Below are 27,457 nucleotides of genomic sequence, written 5' to 3'. Positions count from 1 at the left end.
TTAAATTTCTATAGGGTTAGTGCAACAATTTCTATGAGTCAATTCATACTAGAAACCAAATTAATATATATAATGCATGGGATATTTTTTTTGTACGCCAATGATTGAATAGGGGCCGGATCCGGATCCAGAGGAAAACTATATCTGACCATCATACTCTTTTTTCTGGTGTGCATCTTGATATTCGATAACTTGATGAGTTTCGATTAATCCAGTCGAGCCGAGCCGGTGCATTAAGGGGTAAAACTCTCGTAACTTAAATTTTCTTCATTCACAAGACTCGAACCCGAGATTTTATTTAAGGAAAATAACCGTCGAACTACTTCAACCAATACATGTTGTTTCCTTCTTCTTCTTCTTTTTCCCACTTGATATCTAGAATTTTAATGGAGCCAATTTAATTCAAGTTTGAATCGGCGGCAAGGGCGGGGTATTAATGGATAAAATTCTCCTAAAAGTAAATTTTATATATTCGTATGACTCGAATTCGAACCTTATTTAAGGGGAATAAGCGCCAAATCACCAATAAGTAATAATAAAATTTTAAGTTTCAAATAAATTTGTTCATTGATTCAAGTGGATTAAATATATTCGGTGGAGCATGTATATGCATATTTATAAATATAAATAATAAATAAATAAATAAATGCAATGGGGTCCTAATTACTTGGGCAAATTGATCTATGTCCATTTGTAAGAGTACCTTTCCTCTTATATGGCAACGTTAGAATCATTTTCTCGGTCTATATTCTAGTATCTGGAAGTTCAATAGATTTCAACTAATTCAATTCGAGCGGAGTTGGCCCACTATGAAATAAAACTTTCTTAACGTGAATTATGTTCATTTACAAGACTCAAATATCGTAACTATTTGAGGAATAAGTCGTAAACATTGAATCCCAATCCACCACGTGCTTGCAATAGAGCCCAAATTACAAACCAGGTGCTGAAAACTGAGTATTCTTTCCAATTAAACCGGTGTGAAAGTTGTGAGAACTTTTTTTTGTGCTATATATATATATATTAAGCATTTATCAGTCATCCTAGTTAATTTTAGCAACTTTAAACCCTTTTTAATGACTTATAAAAAATCTATGTTTTTTTACCAACGTGAGTTGATTCAAGCGGTTTGGTATTTGTTTCGTTTAAATAAGATCTCGAGTTCGAGTTTTTTGTGAATGCAGAAAATCCATGCAGGGAAAACATTATCTCTTAGTAGACCGACCCAGTTCGACTGGATTAGTCGATGCTGAATTGGACTTCTAGATACCATAGCTCACACCGAAAGAAAAAATCTATGTTTTTTGATAAAATATAAAAAAAATGCTATTTTAATTAAAAGAATAACTTGAATGGGCATAGTGGGCCATTTATCCAAAAAAAAAAACTCCCAATTATGATTTCTTTCAAAATATTGAAACCATTTGAATTTCAATTTTAACTCCATTTTTAACCCACCATATAGTAGGCAAACAATTTTATTCTTTGGGCATTAGGATGAATCCCTTGGCCTGGGATTGATGATCGAAATTTGAAATGGTCAGCTACATGTTCGATGGCTAGGTCATGCATTGTTATGCTCGATAGTTTAGTTCCTTCAAATCATCATGCCGACCAACTCCATGGAATATATCTAGGCAATGCTAGATGTACTTTTGACTTCAAATGAGCCTACATTTATTTTTTTAAATTCCCATTATAATAAGGGAGGTCATACATAATATAAGAAAATAAAATATAAAAAAACATAATAAAGGAACAAGTAATTCTACCATGAGAACCGAACTTGAGATCTTTAAATGATTGGGACAAATTTGTGCCAATGCCGTGCATCTCTTTCCTCGCTTTCCATTCAGTGATACTTTATTTCATATATACAGTGATTACGTACGCCGAAGCAAGGTAGATTAGCCCGGTCGTGATGTCACCTGCAGGAATAATTAGAAGACAGTGCATGTTAGTTCATTACCACTAAGAGTCCAATGATTAAGTGTGTATCTTCTTCTCTTGTTTTATTCGAAAGCGTGAATGATATGGTGGCCTAGGCCGATATTTTAATTAATAGATGAATATTCCACTACAATAATTCACTAAAAAATTAAGATAATAGACTGCCGGAAAAAAAATAACAACATTATTTCGGCCTAACTAACAATGACTCAGCTCCAAGTGGGTTCTGCTTCCCATATGGCCATATGATCAGTACAGCTGCGTAGTGCGTACCCCTCCAATAATTGGATCAGAGTCGTGAGCTGAAGTTCAACAGGGACGACTTTGCATTCTCTGGCTTTTATTTGACATTGCAAGGGACCGGTGGATGGATCCAACAAGGAGTATTCTTTTGCATGGCATTCGGGACGTGATTTGAACATAGAATTTCTCCTTGATCGTCACACCCTTTAATCACCATGCCAACTCTATTGAGTTAACTAATGTTTTATTTTACTAATTACTATATAATTTCACTACCATTTCCACCAAACAAAAAAAAAATTCACAACCATCCAAGAAATACATATAATGCAATTCCACATATATATTATTATATAATAGGCTAGAGTTTTCATATTCGACTCTCGTGATAGAACTTTTCATTCCTTTTTAGTAAATTTATATATTTTTTGTTTTAGGTACATAAATTTTCCTTTTAACTGAAAATTAAGAAAAAAATGAAAAATTACTAGATCACGAATGGAAAATTAAGGTAAGATATATTATGAACTCTCCCATTTCAAGAAATTCATCCGTTGTGTCCTCAATACATTGGTTCAATATATGAGAAAATTATTATTTTATCATAACAGATCATATGATTTTCCGGTCATAATAACACATCATATGATTTAATGTGAAATAGACACATCTATATGATCGTCTTCTTTCGATGATTGCCGAAGTGGAAGAATGAGATTGATTAATGGTTCATGTGTGTATGATTGTTTATTTTGGCTAAATGGCATATTGATTTCTTTGCTGAATAATGGCATATTGATTTCTAATGAGGAGATTTTATCTGGAGGACAGTGTTCGAATTCTAATGGAATTAATATTAGCTAATAAGTTTAGAATATTAGTGGTTTTATTTTTAAAAAATTAATATACATTACGTTCTAAACAAATTATTATACCATATTGAGCTATGAAATCTTACCTATTAAAACAAAAAATTACTTCAATTTTTTAGTGAATGTCAACTATTAGATGTTTGCGTTTATTGAATAATACTTTGGAAGTAATTAATTTGAATGTTCTAGACGTCAAGTTTTCACCAGTGGGATACTTATTATATTGTGACGAGCATACTTAAGATAGTGACAAATATCTACATGAAACGATATACGAATTTTGAGAATTCCCCATATATATATAAATATATATATTTATATTTATTGAAAGATGGATTCCATCTTTCGCCCCCAACCCCACCGCCGCACCCTCATTCTTTCTGGTTAAAGAATCTCTTTCTAGTTGCTCTAGAAAAATTAAGAGATTCCGCTGCGGCTCTGGTGAGTTCCCCTAACCAAGCCACTGCCTATAAGTCGCCGACTCATTCTTCAATAGGCAAGCGGTTAGAGCCCTGGTCTCCTCCCACTGCTTGGCAGCTTAAGGTTTCCTATTTTCTATTAATATTTTCTTTACCAAAAAATAAAAAAGGTGGGTTCCATCTAACACGAAAAGATGAAATTCCAATATTGCAAGAGTATATATACAAGGTGCTCTACTGATTTGATCACTATCAAACCCAATTCATTAATCATCTTAATAATCGCTGCATATCATATACAACCATTTATGACCATGACTATCTTTCTGTGGTGAACCGAGAATTAACATAATGAAGCCACCGGCCGTTATTATTATTGTATTTTAATATATAACGAAGAGATTAAGATATATTGCCTCGAACGAAATATATAAATGACTTCCTTACAGAAGGAATATAACAAATGGAGAAGAAAAAGCTTTTTCTCATTCTTGGTGGAGCAAAGAGAAGAAAGATGCTAACAAAAATGATCTCAAGAACAACACTGCGGCCATTGACGGTGGCCACAACGATGTTATTCGGCTTCACAATCCCATAATATGTCCAGAAATATGCGTTCAGGAGATTGAATATGTATAGGACGCTCTTGAATTCCTCCATTCATCTCTTCTTCACGATATGCCAGAAATCAACATTATATGTAGTTTGCCACGGACTGATTAAACTGATTGTTCGAATGCATGCATGGAATTTAAACACGTGACATAGGCTTTGGAGCATGATTACGTACATGGAAGCGAGCTAGACTAGCCTCGACGTGACTTTACCTAGGAATAAGAATACAAATTAAATTGTCCAAAAGAGAAGTTCGTTATTACAGAGGAAACTGAAAAGAGGGTCGTCGTCATTGTTAAGAGTCCGTTTTGATCATCACCTAGGACTCCAAAGATGAAGCTCAACGTAGCCATGTTTTGCTGAGCAAAAGGTCTCCTTTCTGGACTGGGAAAGGTACTGATCAGCAGTCTCTACAAACGCACAGGCGTGTATACATAGAAGGGGAAGGGGAGGGAGAAGAGAGATCAACTGCTTCAGCTTGATGACATATTTTATGAGGAGGGGCTCGTGCGGAGTCACAAATCGTCAATTTGAAATCAAGAACGATCGCGGGTTTGATTCACGCGGGTAGGACTTTTGTGTCCTTTATTTCACTTTTCATAATCTTGTAAGCCCTTTCGCCTCCCTTATAACAATTATGTAACAAAATAATAATAGTAATAGTAGTAGTAGTAGTAATAATAATAATAATATAAATATAAATATATTGAGTAAAGTGTGTAATAAGACAATAGTATACATGTTCTCGCTTGGAATCACGACATTTCAAGTTTAGTTCTCGCCAATAAAACTTCTTATAGTCATATATGTTTTCCTTTTCATTTTTTTATTTATGAATTCATATGTTTTCCTTATTGAGTCTCTTTGCTTTTCATATAATGGAAAATGAGAGATCTTTTCTTTTCGGTACGTAAACGAGGCAAGAGCCAAATGAGAGATTTTATTGATGAACTTATGGCAGCTTCGATTATCGAGCAATTATTTTCTATACTCATCCTAAGATCATGAGCCTCTTTATGATTGGGAAAAGAAAAAAGATCTTACTTCGAGTAGCTTTCAAAATAAGATCAAATAAATTTTTACTTTAAGTAGGGGAATTTACCTAAAATGGTCCATGGTTTACCCGTTTTGTCAAATCTATCATATGCTTTTTTTTTGTCAAATCTATCCCATGGTTTACTTTTTGCATCAAATCTATCCCGGCGTTATCTTTTCCGTCGACATCTAACGGCCGTATTGACGTGGCGCCCACGTGGCAAGTGTGGCCCACTATCCCTCCACATGCCACATCAGTACGGCCATTAGATGTTAACGGAAAAGGTAACGTTGGGATATATTTGATGCAAAAAGTAAACCATGAGATAGATTTGACAAAAAAAACATAGGATAGATTTGACAAAACGGGTAAACCATGGGCTATTTTAGGTAAAAACCTCCTTTAAGGATTAATCCATGATCGACCAAGATTAGTTTTATCATTATAAATGAAGTTTAGTACGAGATAAATAGGGAGAGGAAATATACGACCACGGGCATTGCCATGGGTGAAAATTAAATTCCAGAATCTCTTTATCCCAGATCTATGTTAGTGCCACTGCATCAACCTCTCTTATTTCTTAAATTGATAAGTTTTTTCCGGTTACAAAGAAGATCAAAGGTATAGTACAGATTAATAAGTTTTAGCTGGGTCAAGAACTAATCAATATACTTAAATGACAATTATCCCAAAAACCAAAAAAAAAAAGTATGTACTTAATATAGATGACCCCTTCTGATCAATTATATTCCCCATATATTAACAGGAGCCTCCAATTTCTTAAATTGATTTTATTTTTTGTAACCGAAATTTTTTTATTCTATTTTATCTAAGGCTCTTTTGCGGTTTCATTTTATTTAGTCTTCATTCACTATAAATGTAACTATATTTTAAAATGAAACTCCATTTACTTTTCTTTTTCTTTTTGGTTCCATATTCCTATGCATGCAGCTTATAAGAACATAGATATATACTACTTGGAGGACCTTGTTAATTAATTAAATACGTAGAGAATATGTGCAATCCCTAATCGCGCGCATTCGTGGTGGTGAAAACCTTATATAACTGGAACGTATATATATTTCATTTAAATTACGTATGTTTTAGAACTTTATGGTGAAAAGTTTGATTTAAAAGATCAAGGTATCTTACGAGTTTATACATGCTATGCATAATATGTAGGTCCAGGATTTTTATAAGGGGGTGCGGTATAAGAGGAGGCAAATAAGAGGGCAGGCCGGCTCTAGACCTGTTGGAACTCAACATCCACAACTGAGAGATCCTGCAAATTTCGAGAATTATTTTTTTTTTAGAGAAAAGGGTTAATTGATTTAAAAGAAATTAGGTACATTAATTTTTCCTGGAGCCTACGTACATATATAAACAATAATAACGTTGGAACCGAATTGATCGTGTATACCTGCGAAAATCTGGAACCGAAATTTTAAGACCTAGTGCTGATCTAACTGAATTTTCTTTCCTAGGCCAGCGAAAATATCACCAACTGGTAGAGACCAAGAGGAGATCTTTCTTGTTGAATTGCTTCTTCATCCGAACCGGAATGCAAACTGAGTAGATGGCACTTGCACGATGAGAAAGATAGTTTGACAGTGCCGCGTGATGAGCTTTAAGAGGAGCTCGTGACGGAGTTTTGCAGGCACGTTCTTGAGTACGTATTCATTCATCAGTACAAGCAAAATTATTCGCTCATAAGAACCTCCATTGCTCTATTTATTTTGTTTCAAATTTGGGACCCACTCTTCTTCCCACCTTCGAGATCCCTGTTATGGTCATTTTCTTCGTCTTGGAACCAGACCCAATGCTGCTGCTCATATGGGCCCATAGAGAGCGTCCTCAAGACCTTCCCTATGCTGGACTGCCGAATGACTGGCGGCTTCGGGAGGCTACTCCCTTTTCTCAGTGCACGATTCTTGGAGGTGATTTGATCATCCCCGTCTTCCTTACGCCCTTTCATCTCTATAACTTCCTTCACTAGGTGGGCCGACCGTTCCTCTTCTTTCTGCAAGTCTTCATCAGATTCTTCCGAGGGTGACTTGTTCTTGTACATTGCGTAGAGAATCAGTTGAGCAGTACCCAATACGAATCCAATAACTTGCGGCACCTGCAAATTAAAAGATGGAGCTGTCATGTTCAGCTTGAGTTTGGAATTCGTCGTACATATATATGTGCATATGATGCAGTGACATTAGTCAGCCATCAGCCAGAGGATTTTTCGGTCCCCTTGCAGTTCTACTATGGAGTAGTTTGGCCATCTGCCAGAGGATTTTTGGTCCCATTGCAGTTCTACTATGGTGTGGTCCGGTCAGTTGGACTTTAATTGCAGGTTATGGCGGGGTATGGATGGTCATTATACCAACTTTTATAACCATACATAACCCATCATATCGTAATCGTAATCCAAACAAACTGAAAGGAACATTAAGCCCTTTTCCTGAATAAATGTTTTCTTAACCGTTGGATGAAAAACGACTCAATCACAACTGCTTACGGCATCAAGCTAGAACTGATTGAGATCCTAATGCCTAGACAGAGGATCAACTCAAGGCTGAAGTAAGTCGGAGTAAAGATCCAGGACATGTTATTTCTATGATGAGATTCCTATATCCATCCAAAACTAGCAGAAACTTACCCCGATGTACAAGTCCTTGACGAGCAACGAGTAAGTACCCCAAATGCTCGCATTGAGAAACAGGAAAAACGAGAGCAGAAATGGCATGTACTTCACACTCTCCGTCTTTATCACAATCCTCTGCATCCTCGCAAAAAATAAATGAATAAATAAGTAAAGTGAAGATTGAAAAATTGATTGGTAAAAAGATCCATCAAGTCCTGCACCGCGGAGCTAGCTAGTGGAGTTCGAAGAGCCGTACCATTACCGCTAGAGGAGATGCATACATCCCAATAGTTAAACACGCACAGAGAATCCCAACAAAGGTTAGTCTCAAGTTTCCGTGGAGTGCGAGAAGAGTAACTGCAATAACTGAGCCAAGGAATCCAATATTCAGCAACGCCGCCAACTTCATCGATTTGATCTGTCCACATCAATCATAGCAGCAAATCAAACTACTTGTCATAGATTTTAGGAAGCAAGAACATTTTCTGTCGATGTATGTAGGTCCCACCTTCTTTTCCTTGGGAGCGTACATGAGGTAGAGAATGACGTAGCTAAGCTGCAGCAAAGCACCAGCCCCATTAACCGTCGTGATCAGCAAACCATCTGGATTCAGTATGCCGTAGAATGTCCATAGACTCGTGCACAGTAGGGTTGTTATGTATGGGGATCCTTTGAAATTCTCCGTCGATTTCTTCTTCACAACTCGCGTGAACGTTTTTCTGCAGCATCCACATTGTGCCTCTTAGCCAAATCTCTTTGTTGTCTTTCCTAGTTAATTAATATATCAATGGACCACACATGGTGACCAAAGTACAGATTAGACCGGATTACATTGTGTACTAGAAAATAAGGTTCTAACACCATATTGGTGAACCCGATTATCCAAAAAACTCGACATTGTGGGTCGAGATTAGGCCTCTTTATCTTGTACTTTCTCTTGGCCAAAAGAAAGGAGCAATCTAATTAAGTATATATTTTCAGTTGGGTGAACAAACAGAAGCAGAATGACGGAGGTTTTATGCTTGTCTGCAGCCATGAACGAACATCCTAATCAAAGCCATGAACTAGATGGGCCATAGAACAATGAAAGTGGATACTTTGACTCACATGAGAGAAGCGAAAACCAGAATAGAGATTACATTGCCTGCAGAAGAAGAGACAAGACAAAGGGGAGCAAACATCAGTTGACAGCAGAGGTTAATAAAAAAGAAGCAGAACCCAGCAGGCCCCATAACAGAAAAAGATGTTGGAAATCTCTGGCTAGAGACTGACCAATGATACCGATGATGAAGCTTGGACCAGCCATTGAAGAGAAAATAGTACCCAGAAAGAGAGAGAGAGATGGGAGGAAGAAGAGTGAGTGTGGAGAAGAAAAGATGAAAGGACAGGGAAATATGTATGTGTGGTCTGTGTTGGGAGAATGATCATGATTGGATGAAGCAGTTTAAGTTGTAGGGATCCATCTCTGCCTTTACTCGTGTCCGTGTCTTCCCCTTATCACCTGACATGTATTCGGGCTCTAATATTATTTGATTTTCTAAGCATAGAATAAAATATCTTTAACATTTTCATTGGTTTTTCTGGTTTTCCATTGAAGATCTTTTATGCATACGTGGATAATGGGAAAAATCCTTTCCTGTTCTTGAACACCTTTTTCTTTTAATTATTTTGTCTGTCTGTCGTTTTCCTTTTACCTATACTGGTTGCTTGGGTCCGACCTGGGGCCGGACGAGAAGAATCCAGGACGTCTAGTTCGAGATTTGGAGGTGGACTTCCGAGACATTCATTGAGAATGTAACTTTTGTGTTGTTTAGGATACACAGGAACACTTCAAAGGAAAATACAGGCTCGATAGCAATGCATCCGCACAAACGTTTGTTACTACCAGGAAGCTTTCATTTTCTTGTTCTGGTGCTGGTCCCCATTCTCAATTTGGTTTCGAGCGGCGGGTGAAAGGCCTTTAGTCAAGCAAGTTTAGGCTCTGGTTGGATTCCAGCTTCCACCATTTGCTTGTTTGCTCCCTTGGGCTTCTTTTGATGATACATTCCAAGGAGCTTGATGAGACCGATCAGGACCCCTTGCCTGTCTGCTTTCATTAATGATATGCAGTTAAGAGTTGAATGATGATACCTCTTAAAAGTCCAAATTCCTATCGGGACAGCAATCGTGTTTTCGAAGGTATCAATGCGAGATATCGGCCTCAAAACTGGTCTCGTAGCTTTGCAATTGAGGTTTGTTTAGCATCATGAGGAACAGCCATATTTCATTGAGTGTTATGAATAGTATGATCCCCACAATATTTGCATCTTCCCCAAAACTTTTCATTCCATAAGCCTACAACGACATGTGGCCAAGCAAGTCTAGTTCGAGGTTCTTTATGTACAATGGAAGTCGATCCATGAGAACTTCCATTGCTTGATTTTGCTTCAAAAATCAGGATCCGCCGTTCTTCCCACCTTCAAGATCACCATGGTGGTCATTTTCGTCATCTAGGTACCAGTCACAATGTTGCTCGTACGAGCCTACAGAGAGTGTCCTTGAAAACTTCCCTACGCTGTACTGCCGAATGATCGACGGCGTCGGGAGGCTGCTTCCTTTCCTCAGAGTGCGACTGTTGGTGTTGGTTTGATTGTCTCCCTCTTCCTCACACCCTTGCATCTCTATGCCTTCCCTCGCTAGGTGGGCTGACCCTTCCTCTTCTTTCTCTACGTCTTTGTCGGATTTTTCCGAGCGCGACTTGTTCTTGTATTTTGTGTAGAGAATAAGTTGCACAGTACCTAGTACGAGTCCAATAAAATTCGGCACCTGCAAATTGAAAGATGGGGCTGTCATGTTCAGCTTGATTTTGGAATTCGTCCTACATCTTAATGCACATATGATGAAGCGACATTGTCATGTTCAGCCTTCGCAGTTCTGCGGGTGTAGTTTGGTGAAGTTGGTCTTTGTCGGAACATGGAACTGTTATCCGGAACAAAATAATCCCACAGTAGTATCACAATGGTTTCTTAGCCATCGGATGAAAAATGACTCATTCATGACTGCTTTCTGGATCAAGGTAGAAACTTACTCCGACGAAGAAGTCCTTGACGAGCAACGCATAAGTAGACCAAATGCCTGCATTGAGAAACAGGAAAAACGAGAGCAGAAACGGCATGTACTTCACGCTTCTCGTCTTTACCACAGTCCTCTGCATCATCAAAATAGAAATTTAAGTGAAATTCGAGAAATTGATTGCTAAAAGCATCCATCAACATCAAGTCCTACCCTACTGAGCCATAGACTTCGGAGAGCCGTACCATTACTGCTAGAGGCGACGCATACATTCCTAGAGTTAAACACGCACAGATAATCCCAACAAAGATTAGCCTTAAGTTTCCATGGAGTGCGATTAAAGTAACTGCAATAACCGTTCCGAAGAATCCAACATTCAATAAGGCCACCAACTTCATCGATTTGAACTGCCCAAACATCAATATAAGCAAATCAAGTTAATCAGCTACTTGTCATACACTTTAAGAAGAATGTACATTTTCACTCGTTATAGGTCCCACCTTTTTTTCCTTGGGAGCGTATATGAGGAAGATAGTGACATAGCTCAGCTGCAGCATAGCGCCAGCAGCGTTAACTGTCATGACCAGCAGAGCCCCGGGATTTAGTATGCCATAGAAAGTCCATAGACTCGTGCTCAGCAGGGTTGTTATGTATGGAACTCCTTCGAAACTTTCAGTGGATTTCTTCTTCACGACTCGCGCGAACGTTTTTCTGCATTAGCTGCATCTGATTAATGCTCGGATTGTGCTTCTGCCACTTAGCCAACTCTCATGACAAAAAATCATGCTTCGAAATTAGCCCCTTTATCTTGCATCTTTTATTTTTTTTCTAGGCCAAAAAAATAAAAAGCACTGGCTTAGTATTTTCAATTTCGTTCAACAAACAGAAACAGAACGGCGGAGTCGGGGATTTTTTCGGCTTACATGGGAGAAGCGAAAACCAGTATAGAGATGACATTGCCTGCAGAAGAAGAAATAGCAAGACGCAAAGGAAACAAAACAGAACTTATTAGCAGAGATTAACGAAAGAGAAGCAGAATGAGAATACCAGCAGGCCACTCTGACTAGAGACTGACCAATAATGCCAACGATGAAGCTCAGGCCAGCCATTGATGAAGAGAGAAGACAGACAGAGCGAGAGAGAGTGAGTGTGGAGAGGTAGAGGTGAAGGGACAGCGGAATATGCACCTACAGTTGGCCTGTGTTGGGTGCATGAACGAAGCAGTTTAGGCTATATATAAGGATCCGTCGTCTCTGCCTTTCTCATGTCCGTATCTTTCCCTTATCACTGTGTTGGATTCCTGACACGTTTTCGTTAGTTTTCTCATTTGCTTTGGAGACGTTTTTCTTGCACGCCGATAATGTGATTTCCTTTTTCCTCGAAAACTTTCGTTTTTTGTCCGTCATTTTCCGTTCTTCCATTTTCTTCAAGCTCGAGATCGGGAGGTGGAGGTCCAACAGTCATCGAGAATGGAACTTCTGTATCGACTGACTTGCTAAACGGACTCCTGTGTTTTATCTGAAATTACATCTTTCTGTTGTTTAGCAGTCCACACAACACATCAAACGTTTGTCACTACCGGAAGGCTTTCGTTTTCTTGTTCCGGTGACCATCCACGTCCTCAAATTGGCTTGGAGCGTCGGGTGAGAGGCCTTTAGTTGAGTTTAGGCTCTGATAGGATTCCACCATTTGCTTGTCAATTTGGTTTCGTTTTCTTGTTCCGGTAACAGTGTTCTTTTCACGATACCTTATGACGAGTTCCCGGCTCTATTGGACCGACCGCGACCTCTTACTTGTCTGTTTTCCATTATAATAGAATGAAGTTAAGAGTCGAATGGCAATACCTCTTGAAAGTCCACATTCCTATAGGGACTTGGATCGTCTTACGGAAGGTATCGACGCGAGTTATCGACGTGATCATGACGGGTCTTGTGGGGCCTCTCCCCGCGTGGTTACTGGCAGAAAGCTGAGTCACTTCGTTTCACATGTTTTGGCTTTTCGGCGGACGAATTTGCACGCGTGCATTGCATGGACGGGGGGCCCATGCTGAGGAATGAGATCATTGGCATCGGATGTTTAGTTATGCTGAAGTGTTAGGAACTTGGGATGGTCATCGATCGCAATCCGACCTACCATGCAAGATTTATCATGTTGCTAACGATACGGCCCCCTCTCCCTCTCCCTCTCCGTACATTTCCCCGACGAGATCGCGACGGCATCGCTATTGTCCCGCTGACACGGACTGAATAAGGAAATTGGGACCCGCGACTCGTGACGTGTTCCACAATAGCCCTTATTGGGTTGTCCATGGGCCGATTTCACCTAATGGGCTCCATTTTCTGAAACAATCTTGGGCCCTTCGGCCCGAAATGGTCCGGATCCAAAACAAGAGACGGACCGGTTAGAAACGGGACCGGAGGGAAAATCCGACCGGAGGCGCGGCGTGTCGTTTGTAGGTTCCTTCCATTCCTTCCTTCCTTCGAGCAGTTCCAATCTGAAGGGAAGAGCTTGACAACGACGCGCAGGGGGTTTTAGGTCTTCTGGAGCTCGAAACCCTCGATCCTTTCCGTTTCCAGTAGTCTCGCCGTTCGACGATGTTCAAGAAGTGAGCTTCCTTTTCCCGGGTTGTTCGATGAATCTTCGGTTGTCTATGCATGTGTTTGTGTGGTAGGATGAGCTCATGTTTGGTTTGAATTTTCGTGGTTTGAGCTCGGAGATCGAGCAAGTTTGCGAATTTCAACGTTGTGGTTGCGTGTTATAGTCTTTCCCTGCGGAACACGATTGGTAGTTTGATATATGGCTCCGTAGACACTTGAACAAGAGCTTTTACTGTTGGGAGTTCGCCATTTATTGGAGGTTGTATGAAATGAAAATCCTGAGTTGTTCATGGGAACATGTTTAACGCTGAGTGCTGAGGTTTCGCATTGTTGTATGATTTCCTGGCAAGGTGGTCCTGAACTTTGAGACCACCCGAGCTTATGTAGGGGTGCTGTATTGCAATTGCAGAGGAAAGTTCTTCTGTAGTGGGCTAATATTTTAGCAAGAGAAAGAGAGGGTGCCTAGTTGGTGCGGTGATGTTGGCTTAATGTGAAATTCACGTCTTGATGAGGCTGCAATGATTTTGTAATGTCCGTGATTCCAGATCATGCATGGTTTTGGGTATAGTGACTATATGGGGTTCCACAATATCTCTGAACACCTAACTTGCAATGTATATGAACATTTTGGGATTATTCCGAGGAATGTGAGGCAGGGCCGATTTCATTCTTATCTCAAAATCTCATCTATCAGTGAAATATGGTCTACTTCTCTGTTCCCCAATGCCTAGAAAGAATTGCTTCATTGACACTTCTCTTGGTATTTCTATTTCAGGTTTTCTTATGAAGATGTATCTGCACAAAACCAAGTTAAGGCCTCTGTTCAGCGTAAAATTCGACAGAGTATTGCAGAAGAGGTTTGGTTGTTAACATATTAATTTCTTGTTCTTTTATCTGAATGATGTTTGTGTTTCATATAGATCTCCTGTTTCTGATGCAGTACCCAGGATTAGAGCCTGTGCTGGAGGATTTGCTTCCAAAGAAGTCCCCACTTATTGTTGCCAAATGGTCTGTGCTGATCTCCTATCTGTTTCTTCCATCTTGAAAACCCTCCTTGCTCTAGTTTATTGACGCCAATTGTAATTTGATATAGACACTTTATTGATTTGATGCTTTCAAGTCATCTTCTCTGACTGCTCTTTGCTGATTTTTTTCTTTCAGTCAAAACCATTTGAATCTTGTTCTGGTGAACAATGTGCCGCTCTTCTTCAACATCCGTGATGGGCCTTACATGCCAACTTTACGACTGCTTCATCAATGTGAAGTATCTCACCTCAATATTGCTTTTTTTTTTCATCAAATAATAATGCTGATGAAGTAATACATATGGAACAGACTTCATCTTAGTTATGCTATGCTAGAGGCACCTTGAAATCAGTCTACATTTTATTTTCTATTTATCACCTGGCCGAATTTCTGATATTTAAAAGTCTATTTGCCGCAGATCCGAACATAATGAAAAAACTACAGGTAGACAGGGGTGCAATTAAGTTTGTTCTTGCTGGTGCAAACATAATGTGTCCTGGTCTCACATCACCAGGTGGTGCTTTGGATGATAAAGTTGAGTCAGAAACTCCCGTGGTAAGAATAGCTCTTTGTTCATCTCTATACTGTGAATTTTTTTTGGTCTCCCTGTGGCTTGATATTTGCTTTGAAGGGACTTGTATAGTTGCCCAGGCTCTTGTTATTTTTTACTATAGACCAAAAAAAGTTCGATAGGCTCTTTCGGCTGTCTGATGTTGTTAGAGTTGGTTAATCATTTCTGATTTCTTTCACTATTTATTCAGGCTATAATGGCTGAAGGGAAGCAACATGCTCTTGCTATAGGCTTTACAAAAATGTCAGCAAAAGATATGTAAGTTGATTTAGACATTTGTGTATTTTGTTTTCATGCATTATGCCTACTAATGGCAGGTTAGCAGGTTATGCTGTTGATACTAATCCATGCCCATTGTGAAATTTACATCAAATGGAGCTTGGTTTATCCTCGTATTGCTCTAAATGTTATCTAAGTGATGCCATTTATATCTCAAACAGTCGGGCAGTTAACAAGGGCATTGGCGTCGACAACATGCATTACCTTAATGATGGCCTCTGGAAGGTAACTTTGTCTACTAAGTCAGACGCACTGGACCTGTAAATAAACTGAGATATACTATAAGAGATTAACCACGAAATAATCTGATTCTCCTCACAGATGGAGCGTCTTGTTTGATAATGTGAGAGGCACGACTTCTTGCAGCGGCCTTTTGGACAAACTGGAGGATTTTTACCATCCCTATGCCTCTGGGCATCTTAATTATATACATTTTGGTAGTTTCATCAGCTGGAGAAGTTCGAGGAAATTACTCCGGCATGTTCTTCGCTTGTATGCAGTTGTGAAGTCAGCTGTATAGAATTTTTATATTTTCCTTGCTCAACTTAATAGGATGCTTTTTACTTCCTTTGGATCTGGTAGGCAACAAGTGACTGAACATGGATCGTCTTTTGCTACTTTGGTTATAAGTAATTTCTCCTTTGCTTTTTTTGCTTGGAATTGATAGTTATGGATAACTCGGAAGCTGTATAGAACATCAGCTCTTTTTATATGGATAGATAACTCCTTTGTCGGAATCAGGAAGCCGAATCATTTAAGAAAGTTGTCAGTAGGGAAAGTTGTCAAAAGGAGGCAACGCTACTTCATGAAAATCACGATCATAGATTAACGGAAGGCTTGATTATCAAAAGGAAGGAACGTGACCTTAGGAAAATCATGATCATAGGCTTGATTGTCAAAAAAAGGAAGGAACGCTACCTATACGAAAAATTATTGTCCTAAGAGTGCTTTTGACAATTTGCTAGTAAAGTGATTACTGGTAATGTACATTTTTACTAAAATGAGATTTTACTTTCTCATTCCTGGTGAGAATTTACATCATCATTCTGGTAGGAATGTGAAGGTGAAAATTCAGATTACTATGACTCAATCAAACGTGAAAATCTCTGGAAAAATAATTTAAATTATATTCCTAGGAACGTGGATAGATTCCCAAATAACAAATGCGCTCTAAGTTTGCATAGCATAATTGGTATAACTATTAGAGCGTGAATCTTGATAGAGAATACTTTCTTCATGGGGGAGCTAAATTATGAAAAAATAAAAGTGAAGGGAGTAGTTAGTAAAACTTTTTAAGGGATGGTTCAGCTTAGAGGCCCAAAACACAAAGATTCTGAGACTTCAGGGCCTCAAACCCAATAGGATTAATCATTTTGGGCTTTAAAGAAAAATGGTACGGTCATCTCTCCCCTCCCTTAATAAGAGCTCTTCAAAAACCCTAGCTGCCTCCACTTTCTCCTCCTCCTCAGCATCGGGCGGCGACGAAGCGGTGAGCTCATCCTTGAAGCAGAAATGGTTACTCTCCCCCCTCTCTATCTCTCTATCTCCGACTGTTATCTGGCTCATCGATGGTGAATTGAGCTCATTCTTGCGTATGTGTGTGTTGAAAATCACAGGGCATTGATCTGAAAGCCGGAGGTAAGAGCAAGAAGACCAGGAGGACCGCTCCTAAGTCCGATGATATCTATCTCAAGCTTCTCGTTAAGGTATGCTGAAGCTTCCTTGTGCTCAGAGGTCTTGCGTATGTTCTTCATTATCCGAGCATTCCGCTGGATCCTGAATGATGCGTTTGCGGCACTTTTGCTTCACTGTTCTTTGTGCTGATACTTGCCTTCTCTACATTCACATCAAAATGGGCTAGAATTTGTTGATTTTATAGACTGCAAATCATGCTGAAACCTTTCTCTGGTTGATGTCTGGTGTGTGCTCACGAGGAAATTTAGATGCAGATTCCCTGTTTGTTTTGCAATCCTTGGTGATTCAGTTGAACATTTGGGTCTGTATCTATTATCCATATGAACTTTGACTTCTGACTAAATGGAGTAGTAATTCTTTGGAGTTTTGTAACAGCTATATCGGTTCCTTGTCCGAAGGACCGGGAGCAAGTTCAATGCTGTGATTCTGAAGCGCTTGTTCATGAGCAAAGTCAACAAGCCTCCGCTCTCTCTCTCCAGGCTCATCCGTTACATGAGTGGAAAGGTTTGTGACATTGCAATCTCTGCTGACCACTGGATGAATCCCGGATTAGTTTTGCGTTGTGGTTTATGGGCATATGCGCTATTTCTGGGCAGGATGATAAGATTGCTGTGGTAGTGGGGACTGTGACTGATGATATCAGAGTCTATGAAGTGCCAGCTTTGAAGGTCACTGCCCTGAGGTTCACGGAGACCGCGAGGGCAAGGATCGAGAAGGCTGGTGGTGAATGCTTGACATTCGACCAGCTTGCTCTGCGTGCTCCTCTTGGACAGAACACGGTATGTGATTAGTATCTTGGTAGACTGCTTGTCATTTGATGCTCTTTGTCTTAAGTACTTGTTGGCTTTCAACCCCGAACATTGCATATAAAAATGCATACTATTAATTCTTCCTCTCTAGGCAAAATTGAATGCCTCTTTAGGTCAATTGATATGGCTGTACAGTACCTTAGATTTGATCGTGTATTTTCTGGGTTGCACATGCAGGTTCTTCTTAGAGGTCCGAAGAATGCACGTGAAGCTGTGAAGCACTTTGGCCCTGCTCCTGGTGTTCCCCACAGCCACACCAAGCCCTATGTCCGATCGAAGGGAAGGAAGTTCGAGAGGGCAAGAGGCAGGAGAAACAGCAGAGGGTTCAGAGTTTAAGCTCATTCTCATACTTTATGAGGCAGAACAATTCAAATTTTGTTAGTGGAATATCTTGTAATGCTCTCGATGTCTTTCTGGTACTTCTGATGCTGATCCGACTTGATATAATGTCATTTTCAAGACTACATTTTGTGTTTTTTAAGTATTTGGTTGACTTTTGTCTAGCACTACTTTGTCTTCGATCTATTCCCCGAGCTTGAACCATAGTCTCCTCCGAAATTACAGTGCTGCAGTTGGCATGGATGCTGGATCCTAATATGGTCACAAACCCTTTGACTCCATTTCGTGATTTGAACTGGTATGAGCATCTCACTTGTTCCAAGTAAGTGTTGATGATGCTTGAGCTCACCTAGCTTACGATAGTGCCAACCAAAAGCCTCATCTTAGGTTCCAGCTCCATGTGAACTTATTGGCCCATTCCATCACCTACTAATTATTAACCTGGTCTTCTGGCTCCCCTGGTGGTTCTCTTTCAGACCACTTACTGAATTTTGACATGGAGATTTGTAGAAGACAACTATTCTCCTGGTAATGTGGATGAGAAGAGCGAGTCTCCGTCGAGGGGGATTAATAGGTGACAGGCCAATAGAAAGCTTGCTATGGTCTTAGTCCGGGGACCTGGAAAGCTCATCTTAACCCCAAAGTTGCTACTGGTTTTATTCAACACACAAGGGCGAAAGCATCTAAATGCTATCCCGAAGAGTCTGTGTCAAAGTCCAGCCAACCCTAGGCATGACTATGGGCTTGACTGATGAGCAAGTTCGAGTCCTGCCAGTTGCATAATGGGTCAAGGAATCTCTACGTAGGCCAGCCAGGCAATGACCGTTTACATGTCTATTTGAGTTCCTTGGTCGTGTCGAGGCGCATTCGATATTTTTGGATTGAACTGAGAGTGGCTCTCGTGGACAGTAAGGGCCTTACTCATTCTTGGCTCCAAGTGAAGATTCTGTAAGGTGATTGAGCTCATAAGACATGTATTACTGCAGGATTTCTCTTATACATAAAAAAAGAAACCGATTGACATGTTTGTGAAAACCTACCGGGGGAAGTGAATTTCGTGCGAGTGCAGCCATGAAGGGTGTCGAACACCGTTCCTTACTTCATACTGTCAACGCATATTACTCGAAGAGATATCACAAGTATCAATCATCTGTATAGGATGATTATTGCACGCAAAACTCCGACTCTATCCTTGCAAGGATGAGTTCTTGTAAAGTTCTGTCATCCGGTAACATTGGAGCACATCCCCATCAAGCTCGCAAGGTGAAGGGGAAGGCTCAAGCAGGACGGATGTTGTTTATATACGCACGCATAAAATCCTGGAATCCATTGCCTCTGGTTTCCAGGAAGAACTATGTGCGATCCTGAATTTTGTCAAGCAGCATCACAACTGACAATAATAAGACGAGAAAATGTAGAAAGGGAAGTAACGAGAAACAACTGCCAGTGACGGTGCAGACTTCAAAAACAGCTATGCCAAATTAGCTATATATTTCGGTCCAACATGAGTTACATGACTCGTGCTTGATTACCATTTCCATAGGCAAGAAAAGAATGACCTTCAGATGATTCCATGCTAATCGCGAAAAGCGAGCAGATGCAAAAAATGTCAGCAGATTGACAATCTCAGAGACATACTTCACAAACCATTCTCTGATTCATCGCTCAACTCGACTTAGCTTCTCGTACAATGAGTAATGCTTCAAGCAATAGGATGTTATTGGTTTTACAAGCACCAACTCAAGTTGAATCGGAGGCCGTTAAATCGGTAAAGGAGGCCTTTTAAAATAAATAAATGCATCTCAATAGAGTAGGAAATGCTGACAACATATCATACTCGTAACCAAAAGATCAGAAGAATGAAGTACACATGCTAGGCTTGGCTAATTGAAGAGCCACGAGGGTATTGTTTCAACAGATATGCTCAAAATCACCATTTCAACAGTCATCATGTAAATTTTAACCTCATACCCCAAGCAAATCTGGGCAGGAGCCTTCTCTATGGGTAGACATTAGAAATTGACCAATCGGAGCTCTACCAAAGGCAAAACCAAGCAACTTTAAGCTGAGGGGAACAAGATATCAGCTCACAGATTCAGCTCTTACTTTGATCCTCACCCTTCATATTCAATCAAAACTAGCATTTAAGAACTTCAGCAGTTCGCTTCTTTTAGTTTCAGCCAGCTTGTCCTCCTTTGACTTCTCAACTTTCAAAAGAATCTACAGCACAGAAACAAGTAGGCATCATTATGAGTTGCAAGTTTGCATCGTCTTTTGGAGGAAAATATTGTTGGACATGATACAATGACGGATGGCCTACCTTTTTGCCAGAGACAGCACTACGACGGACACCATCATCTTGGTCACGCCCCAGGAACTGCATATAGTTTTCCAAATTAGATAGTTAGCTAAAAATCAACATGGAGGAAGAAATCACAAACAAAAGCAACAAGAGAGCGTGGAGTACTTTAGAAAGCTGAACGGGACCGCTAGTTCTTTCATCCTGCTGATTCTGCATACGGCTCACAATGCCAGAAGAAGCCCCAGAAAAACATGCAGGCAAGCCAACCAAGCACCCAGCCATCATGTCACAGCACCCAGCTCCAATTTCAAAGAGCCAAAAAAGGCAGAAAGTATCATAAGCACCTCCAATTGTGAAACTAAACCATGTTAAGAATAAATCAAGAGGTACATAGACTGGCAGACACAACAGCATATAGCGGCCATGAACCAAACATGAAACAGAACAAGAAACATGCAAAACTTAATCAAAAGCTTCCCATACATTTATTCCGACATCACACAGATTCGGTCCATGAAAAACTGAAACTCATTACATTCCATTGTAAATCATCTATTTACCTCTTTGACTCTGTGCTTGTCATGTTTGTGGCGCCGACTCTTGCTTCTCTCCTTCTCTTTGTGCTATTTGACAGGACAAGCAACCCGAATGAAAAAGATGAGAAGTGCGGATAACAGATCGACATGAAATAAGGTCTTTTAAAACATTACCTTCTTCGACCTATCATTCTTCCTGCGCTTCACCGACCGAGCTTCGCGCTCACTTTCGGATGCGTCACTGCAAAAGGATACCATGTTAAGTCTCCGAGGGAGAGGGAGCAACAATAGCACACATCACCAAAATCAATCGTAAACATCTGGCATGAAATTCCTCAGCCACACAGTACACTACAGGCTATTTGCTAATTGAGAATTCAATTCCAGCTTAGAATAAACAGAAGCGGCAAGAACACATCAAACTAATCGCCTTCTACGTTAGAACCGAATCCACAGATAGCCATAGCCTATATTATCAGCTGCGCAAAGCAACGCGGATTTCATTTCCAACAGGATACCTGGAATAATCCGAAGAAGATTGAGAATCGGAAGAGGAGTGGTGGCGGCGATGCCGGCGGCGTCTTTTGCCGACCGAGCGCTCCTTCTTCCGGGTCTTAAGGGCGTCATCCCTGTCCTTGTCGCGGCGGACGCGGTGGCGCCGGCGGCGGTGGCGGCGGGATGATGAATCGGATGAATCGGAAGAAGATGAGTCGTAAGAGGAGGAGGACGAAGCTGAAGCCGCCATGGATCGATCCAACGAGAGATTTCGTTGAGAAGAGGAAGGGAAGCGGAGAGGGCACGAGAAAAAGAAAATCCAGCTGTACAACGTTGTAAAAAATATATTTTCAATATGATCCCTGAAGTTCTGATATTTCTATTTGGTAAGCCATACTTTGTCACATTTACAGTTTAATTGCAAAAAGAACTTTAGGGATTATTGCTAAATTATTTACACCTATCTAAATTGTATAAATAACAGAAGGTTTCTTATATAAAATCATTTCGAAATGTATAAGCTAAGAAGATATTATACGGAGGCACCAACCTTTGCATCGGATACGCATTATTCGGATTCGCATGTTATTGGGTACATATATGTATACATTGTCCAGAAGAAAAGATTATGTTTGTTGTTGATACAATCGGAAGTACTTCAGATCGGACTGCCAGTTAGGTGCCCATAGTTGGGGCCAAATTTAAGATCGGGATAGCGGATTTCAGTTTGAATATCCAAGAATCTTATTCGATGAACGTTTGATAAGATATATTTAACATAATTTCCAACCTCATTGCAAGAAAACACTGTTTCCACTATGGAGAAGGTGAAAGGGGCCGGACTTTTAGATGGTAAGGACAACAAGTTTCAGTTGATGATCAAGACGACATCCGGGGTTTATACATAATCGGCGATCAGAAGCACGTCGATTATTTTTTTCAACTAGCTTTCAGCAACCTAATGGAAGAGTTCTTGGAAAGATAAGTGCTGTCTTTGACATATTTCGATTTGATGAGTCTTATGTACTGGATAGTGTATTATGTGCTGTTGGGACAGATGGAACTAGAGTTGGATTTCTATTTGCCGGTCCTTATGGTTCTTACTGCCGTAGAGTAAACTGTTTGGCGAATATTCGAATCGGAATTACAAGAAACGACTGTATGTGGCATTTCATTCGAACTCGTATCGATGTTGCAAAGATGTTTCAGAGTATACATGGCACCAAAGAGTGCATCCGTATCTTTCTTAATTAATATCCATTCTGATTAATGTGAGAAATGAGAAGGAAAAACTATGGAATTCTCACGTCGTGAATTACATCAAGAGAAAACCTCCATCAATCATGTCCTCGAGATCAACGGCCAGACACATTAAGGGTGGAACATCCCGGCATTGTATGGTACTCCGGTCTGAGGAATCCAAGTGTTGCCACGGAGGAACCTCCCGGGAGTGAAATCCACTGCATGCTGTGGAGTGATCTTCTTGACACCACGCCATGTTGCCCGAGCATTGGTGGCGGCGCCTGGGCCCTTGTTGTTGTACTCGCTGTAGAAGCATGTGTTGATGCCAAAAGTCCCCATCCACGGCAGCCACCCCTGGGGATCGATCACATTGTCAATGTACGATTCCATGATGATCGTCCTGGAGTATTCCTTCCATGGCCTTCCAAGGTACGACTTGACCACACCGCCCTTGACATAGGACGCATCGGGCATGATCTTGCAGTTCTGGAGTATGATGGCTGTTGGCTGGCGCCTCTCCTTCCTGCCTTGGGCGGTGACGATGCACTGTTGGTTTTCCATCGGCTTACGGATCAGGAATGTGCAGTTCTGGAAAACCACGGGTGCATTGCCGAACACAAAGTCGATAGTCCCAGTCACGGTGCAGTCACGGTAGTACTGGCGCATGGCGTGGGTGTAGAGCGTATCTTGGTAACCATCCATGTGGCAATTGTAGAATATAGCCTTGTCAGACTGGACCCTCAGTGCCACAGCCTGATGCTTCTGCGCGCCGGCATAGTTCTCAAAGCCGATGTCCTTGGCGATGAAGTTATCTCCAAGAACAGCTACATAAATCAAGAAAATTCACATCTGTCCACGGCTATATAAAATAAAGGAGAGGAGGGTGATGTACTGAATCATATAACTTACAAACTGTCGCTGTCCTCATGGTCGGTGTTCCATCGGCGAAGTTCAGGTTGTATATGATCCTGGTCTTGGTTGGCCCGTCTCCGATGACCATCAGGTTGGTCCAGCTGCTATTGAAGTGGACTTGCTCCTTGTAGACACCCTCCTTAATGTAGATCACAAATCTCTTCTTGCTGTTCTTTGGGATATCCTTTAAAGCCGCATTGATGGTTCCGTATTTCCCACTCCCGTCCTTGGCAATAACCATGTCAGGCTTGAGCTGGGCCGGTGTTGCACTCAGGAGTTTCCTCGTGATGAACTCGTCGGGTGTCCAAGCTGAGACCTTGTCCCCCTCACTCAGGAGCCGCCGCCTGTTGAAGATCGGGAGGTTCAGGCTCTCAAGCGTGGCATAGATCTCAGTGACCATGGCGAGGCCATTACTTGTCATCTGGGTCGCGGTTTTCAGTGCCTCCCTCATCTTCTTCCCAGCGTTACCTGTAGACGAGATGGATCTTATAATGAACATGTATCTCTTAGGTTCATGCATGAAAGAAACAAAGGCTATTAATTAAGGATGTGGGGCAAAAAACATTTACCGGTTGTGTTCTCGAATGCTTCGAAGCAGGTTTCCTCGTATGTCATGGCGGCGCTGAGCCAGACCTTGATGTCATCGAGAACATCATCGATCTTGCTAATATCGAAGTTGCCCACCTTCTCAAACGAGCGCTTGAGGTCGTTGATGGAGTATTCCATGAGTTCCTTGCAGATCTCAAGGGCCTGCTCCGCCCTCGGGTCCTTCTCCAGCTCTTTCAGGACACTCGACTTCTTGATCGCTTCCCGGATGTCCTTGACAGCGGCATTGAACCCAGCCTTGATGAGCTCCTTCGGGTCGGTGCTGTTGGTGCCCTTGAGGCTGTTGATGCACGTTTGCTTGAAGTCAGTCGGCGAGCATATGGCGTCGACCGCCTTCATGCTGGCGGACACATCTTTGCCCGTGGACTCGGGTTTCTCATTGTCATGGCTCCTGGTGACACCAGCTGTCACTGCAACACCGATGGCCACAAGGACAATGGAAGAGATCGCGATGATCGCGACTCTTTTCTTTGCCATTTTCCAATAAGCAACTCTCTATCTGATATTAATCGATATAAGCTAAACGTAAAAACGTCGATAATCTAAGAGTTGCAGATTGGGAAATGAGTCTATCAGCTGAGATTAGGCCCTCGTATGACCCTGAGAGCCTCCGGGTTTGAATCTTTGAGAAATCGAGGAAGAGTTTATATATACACACACATACGAGAGAAGAAATTAACTGAAATTCAAAAAAGTTAGTTAGGTGTAAGGATTTGGGGGGAGGAGGGTGAAAGACAAAGGTAGAGGTTGGTAATAATTTTCTAAAAATAAGAAAGAATTTAATTAGGACAGTCTCTGAATTTTAGGAGGATTTTGTTTGTCGTTTGTGTCTTTTTCTGTCTCCAACACTTCGACTCATATCCAAATTTAGGATTAAGCTGTCCCTCTGCCAGTTCAATCCATTATCAATTCCAAAACAAAAAACTCCATCATATCAGTTTATTATTAGCTTTTCTTTTTTCGTAATTTCTCATTCTTTTTCTCGCTTTTTTTTCCCTAATTCCAACAAAAAAAAAAGAATTCATATCCATAACTATAATTAGAATTTAACATAATTAATAAGATATCATGATAATAATATACTAATATAAATAAGATTTCCACAAATTGAGAAAATAAAAGAAACTATGTATATAGACTATATTTTACATATTCACTAGTTAACGATATGTATTCTGATACATCACATAGGCTTGAGCTAGCCACATATATTGAAGTGTTGTTATTCATAGATTAAAATAAAAGAATCTATAATAACTCTATTAATCAATAGTTGAAGATGGATACATTCTGTGTCATTGGACTTTAGGTCTGATCCACATCTACTTTAGTTTGATAATAATTCTTCCTTATAATTTCAAAGTGCAGACATTTTGGAAGAGTATATATATATAGATAGATAGATAGATAAGCGCTGGTTTGATATAAATTTTGCTTGCAATTCATCAAATAATAATTCTCCCATAATAGTACAATATTTCTTCCTCAAAATTAAACGAGACAATGTGCAAAACAATATAAGTTTAGTTAAATAGACCTTAATTACAAATAAGGATTTTATGCATCCCGCTTGGGCATTCTTTTTGGGTGGAAAATTACGGGCCAAAACTCAAAATTAGAAATAAATTAAGAAATATAAAGATGGATTTTGGTTTTTTTTTTTTTTGATATCATGATTTCTGGAAGTTCAATATGTTCTGCTAATTCAATTTGAGTAAAGTTAGTCCATTAAAAAATAAATCTCTCACAATCGTGAATTTTCTCAATGTTTGAGACTTGAATCAAAGATCTTATTTAAGCGAAATAAATGTCGAATCACTTAACTCAATCCGTATTTGCATGGGATTCGGTATTTTTTTCATTTATGGATATTGAGACTTAAATTAATAGAGCCATCAATTGCTGAATATATGGCACATGTTTTGCTATAATAAATGCGCTTGCATAATTGAGAGACTTTTTATTCCTTTTACTCTTGATTATTATTTCACCTTAAATAATGGTATATAGGCAATTGTTCCATCACCCAAATTTTATCGACGAGAAATTAACAGATGAAATGAACAATTAACCTAGCTTCCTCAATGTTCCACCCAAAAAAAAAGAAAAAGAAAAAGAATAAAACAATATCGGTGCCTTCCTAAGTAATACAGGAACCGCGAAAACCTTGTTCCTCGGATTGGCATAATAACATACTAGGAAAACCCGATAAATATTTTTCATTAGATAAAAACAACACATTGCCCTGCTTGTTAATAAGTTAATTTATTCATATCGAGAGCGTGTACGTCTATAGTGATTATCAACACTTTAACAAGTTAATTTCAAACTCTTTGTATTTATTCGAACAAGTTAATTATGTTAAAATCTCAGCATTGATATTAATTACCCTTGATTACAAAAAAAAAATGGAATCTAAAACAACGCCTACCTGCATTATTTTTTTTTATTGATAAATTAAGTAACCGATCGATTACATCCACCACATCCATTGATCGATCTACACCATGATTTCCATCTAGTTTATTATAAATCCGATCACCAGATCGCATGAAAACTAATATTCACAGCTATTTTCACTCAAACTTATTCGAACATTTGATCATCTACATGTATATAAGGAGCATATTAGAAGATATATTCACTTGCCAAGCGAACAAAAAACAGAGATTAGTCCTAAATATCATGATTACACATCATATCTATATGCATATCACATGATATATTAAACGAAGACAACAATGTACGAATTGGTCCACAAACAAATTAAACTTCCTCTTGGACACCTTTTTAATTTGTTTATTTACCCTCCTTCCATAAAAACCATACATACAAAATATTCCAATTTAACCAAGTATGTCAAGGTTGACTCCATATATAGCTTCTTTACTTAATTCCTTTTCTTTTTTGACCTTTTTACACTTCAAACATACCTCGTTATAGGAGTCTCTCCGCGTAGACATATATGGTATGCACATGACTTACTTGCATATATTACACAATATCTAGATAATATTTCCACATATGTTATCGTTTTCCCTTGGTCCTAAATTCTTTTATGAGGCTCCAGCTAGCTGTTCAAAATTTTACCATGTACGAGACCTTGTACAACTCGAAGACATGGACACGCATGAAACACCCTCATTTAATCCAGAAGGATATGACTGAGTGCTACGAAATTTTTTACCATACTTGGACCCACAACTTTAACTTATACTTCGGCAACT

The 27,457-nt window shown here is 39.9% G+C and overlaps 6 protein-coding genes across 6 annotated transcripts; 2 read left to right on the top strand and 4 right to left on the bottom strand.

Annotated features, from left to right (window-relative positions):
* Positions 1-6,645: 6,645 nt before the first annotated feature.
* Positions 6,646-9,222, bottom strand: LOC116193210 (bidirectional sugar transporter SWEET16-like). The gene is made up of 6 exons (XM_031522011.1): positions 9,043-9,222; positions 8,878-8,914; positions 8,279-8,489; positions 8,027-8,188; positions 7,786-7,905; positions 6,646-7,257 (listed from the first exon to the last, which is right to left on the bottom strand). The coding sequence occupies exons 1-6, from the start codon at positions 9,074-9,076 to the stop codon at positions 6,877-6,879; spliced, it is 945 nt and encodes a 314-aa protein (XP_031377871.1). The 5' UTR covers positions 9,077-9,222; the 3' UTR covers positions 6,646-6,876.
* A 680-nt stretch (positions 9,223-9,902) lies between these two features.
* LOC116193209 (bidirectional sugar transporter SWEET16-like) lies at positions 9,903-12,159 on the bottom strand. The gene is made up of 6 exons (XM_031522010.1): positions 11,897-12,159; positions 11,745-11,781; positions 11,322-11,532; positions 11,067-11,228; positions 10,838-10,957; positions 9,903-10,575 (listed from the first exon to the last, which is right to left on the bottom strand). Exons 1-6 carry the CDS (start codon positions 11,928-11,930, stop codon positions 10,204-10,206), a joined length of 936 nt encoding a protein of 311 aa, XP_031377870.1. The 5' UTR covers positions 11,931-12,159; the 3' UTR covers positions 9,903-10,203.
* Positions 12,160-13,249: 1,090 nt separating this feature from the next.
* Positions 13,250-15,954, top strand: LOC116209698 (malignant T-cell-amplified sequence 1 homolog). Its single transcript, XM_031543437.1, has 8 exons — positions 13,250-13,426; positions 14,194-14,275; positions 14,359-14,426; positions 14,580-14,677; positions 14,863-14,999; positions 15,206-15,273; positions 15,456-15,519; positions 15,616-15,954. Exons 1-8 carry the CDS (start codon positions 13,416-13,418, stop codon positions 15,631-15,633), a joined length of 546 nt encoding a protein of 181 aa, XP_031399297.1. The 5' UTR covers positions 13,250-13,415; the 3' UTR covers positions 15,634-15,954.
* A 708-nt stretch (positions 15,955-16,662) lies between these two features.
* Positions 16,663-18,304, top strand: LOC116209681 (60S ribosomal protein L18-2-like). Its single transcript, XM_031543414.1, has 5 exons — positions 16,663-16,809; positions 16,911-17,000; positions 17,365-17,493; positions 17,586-17,768; positions 17,976-18,304. The coding sequence occupies exons 1-5, from the start codon at positions 16,807-16,809 to the stop codon at positions 18,132-18,134; spliced, it is 564 nt and encodes a 187-aa protein (XP_031399274.1). The 5' UTR covers positions 16,663-16,806; the 3' UTR covers positions 18,135-18,304.
* Positions 18,305-19,823: 1,519 nt separating this feature from the next.
* On the bottom strand, positions 19,824-21,766 carry LOC116209691 (NKAP family protein). The gene is made up of 6 exons (XM_031543427.1): positions 21,494-21,766; positions 21,150-21,216; positions 21,000-21,062; positions 20,605-20,649; positions 20,458-20,514; positions 19,824-20,357 (listed from the first exon to the last, which is right to left on the bottom strand). The coding sequence occupies exons 1-6, from the start codon at positions 21,718-21,720 to the stop codon at positions 20,265-20,267; spliced, it is 552 nt and encodes a 183-aa protein (XP_031399287.1). The 5' UTR covers positions 21,721-21,766; the 3' UTR covers positions 19,824-20,264.
* Positions 21,767-22,639: 873 nt separating this feature from the next.
* LOC116197966 (putative pectinesterase/pectinesterase inhibitor 28) lies at positions 22,640-24,892 on the bottom strand. Its single transcript, XM_031528256.1, has 3 exons — positions 24,194-24,892; positions 23,622-24,092; positions 22,640-23,536 (listed from the first exon to the last, which is right to left on the bottom strand). The coding sequence occupies exons 1-3, from the start codon at positions 24,705-24,707 to the stop codon at positions 22,842-22,844; spliced, it is 1,680 nt and encodes a 559-aa protein (XP_031384116.1). The 5' UTR covers positions 24,708-24,892; the 3' UTR covers positions 22,640-22,841.
* Between the last annotated feature and the right edge of the window lie 2,565 nt (positions 24,893-27,457).

This window comes from Punica granatum, chromosome 1, assembly GCF_007655135.1.
Source record: "Punica granatum isolate Tunisia-2019 chromosome 1, ASM765513v2, whole genome shotgun sequence".
NCBI classification, from domain to species: domain Eukaryota; kingdom Viridiplantae; phylum Streptophyta; class Magnoliopsida; order Myrtales; family Lythraceae; genus Punica; species Punica granatum.
Note: the sequence above shows the minus strand (reverse complement) of the source record. Positions and strands in the feature narration are given on the sequence as shown.

Coding starts and splice junctions, on each gene's coding strand:
- LOC116193210 (XM_031522011.1), bottom strand. CDS start 9,076: ATGGCTGGTCCAAGCTTCATCATCGGTATCATTG. Junction 7,906..8,026: donor CATCTCCTCTAGCGGTAATG/GTACGGCTCTTC, acceptor GCGAGGATGCAG/AGGATTGTGATAAAGACGGA. Junction 7,258..7,785: donor TCAAGGACTTGTACATCGGG/GTAAGTTTCTGC, acceptor TTTAATTTGCAG/GTGCCGCAAGTTATTGGATT.
- LOC116193209 (XM_031522010.1), bottom strand. CDS start 11,930: ATGGCTGGCCTGAGCTTCATCGTTGGCATTATTG. Junction 11,782..11,896: donor CTTCATCGTTGGCATTATTG/GTCAGTCTCTAG, acceptor CTTCTTCTGCAG/GCAATGTCATCTCTATACTG. Junction 10,958..11,066: donor CGTCGCCTCTAGCAGTAATG/GTACGGCTCTCC, acceptor TTGATGATGCAG/AGGACTGTGGTAAAGACGAG.
- LOC116209698 (XM_031543437.1), top strand. Junction 14,276..14,358: donor GACAGAGTATTGCAGAAGAG/GTTTGGTTGTTA, acceptor TTTCTGATGCAG/TACCCAGGATTAGAGCCTGT. Junction 14,427..14,579: donor CCACTTATTGTTGCCAAATG/GTCTGTGCTGAT, acceptor TTTTTCTTTCAG/TCAAAACCATTTGAATCTTG.
- LOC116209681 (XM_031543414.1), top strand. Junction 17,494..17,585: donor TCCGTTACATGAGTGGAAAG/GTTTGTGACATT, acceptor ATTTCTGGGCAG/GATGATAAGATTGCTGTGGT. Junction 17,769..17,975: donor CTCCTCTTGGACAGAACACG/GTATGTGATTAG, acceptor TTGCACATGCAG/GTTCTTCTTAGAGGTCCGAA.
- LOC116209691 (XM_031543427.1), bottom strand. CDS start 21,720: ATGGCGGCTTCAGCTTCGTCCTCCTCCTCTTACGACTCATCTTCTTCC. Junction 20,515..20,604: donor GTCCCGTTCAGCTTTCTAAA/GTACTCCACGCT, acceptor AACTATATGCAG/TTCCTGGGGCGTGACCAAGA. Junction 20,358..20,457: donor GTGCTGTCTCTGGCAAAAAG/GTAGGCCATCCG, acceptor TCTGTGCTGTAG/ATTCTTTTGAAAGTTGAGAA.
- LOC116197966 (XM_031528256.1), bottom strand. CDS start 24,707: ATGGCAAAGAAAAGAGTCGCGATCATCGCGATCTCTTCCATTGTCCTT. Junction 24,093..24,193: donor AGCATTCGAGAACACAACCG/GTAAATGTTTTT, acceptor TCTCGTCTACAG/GTAACGCTGGGAAGAAGATG. Junction 23,537..23,621: donor CATGAGGACAGCGACAGTTT/GTAAGTTATATG, acceptor TGATTTATGTAG/CTGTTCTTGGAGATAACTTC.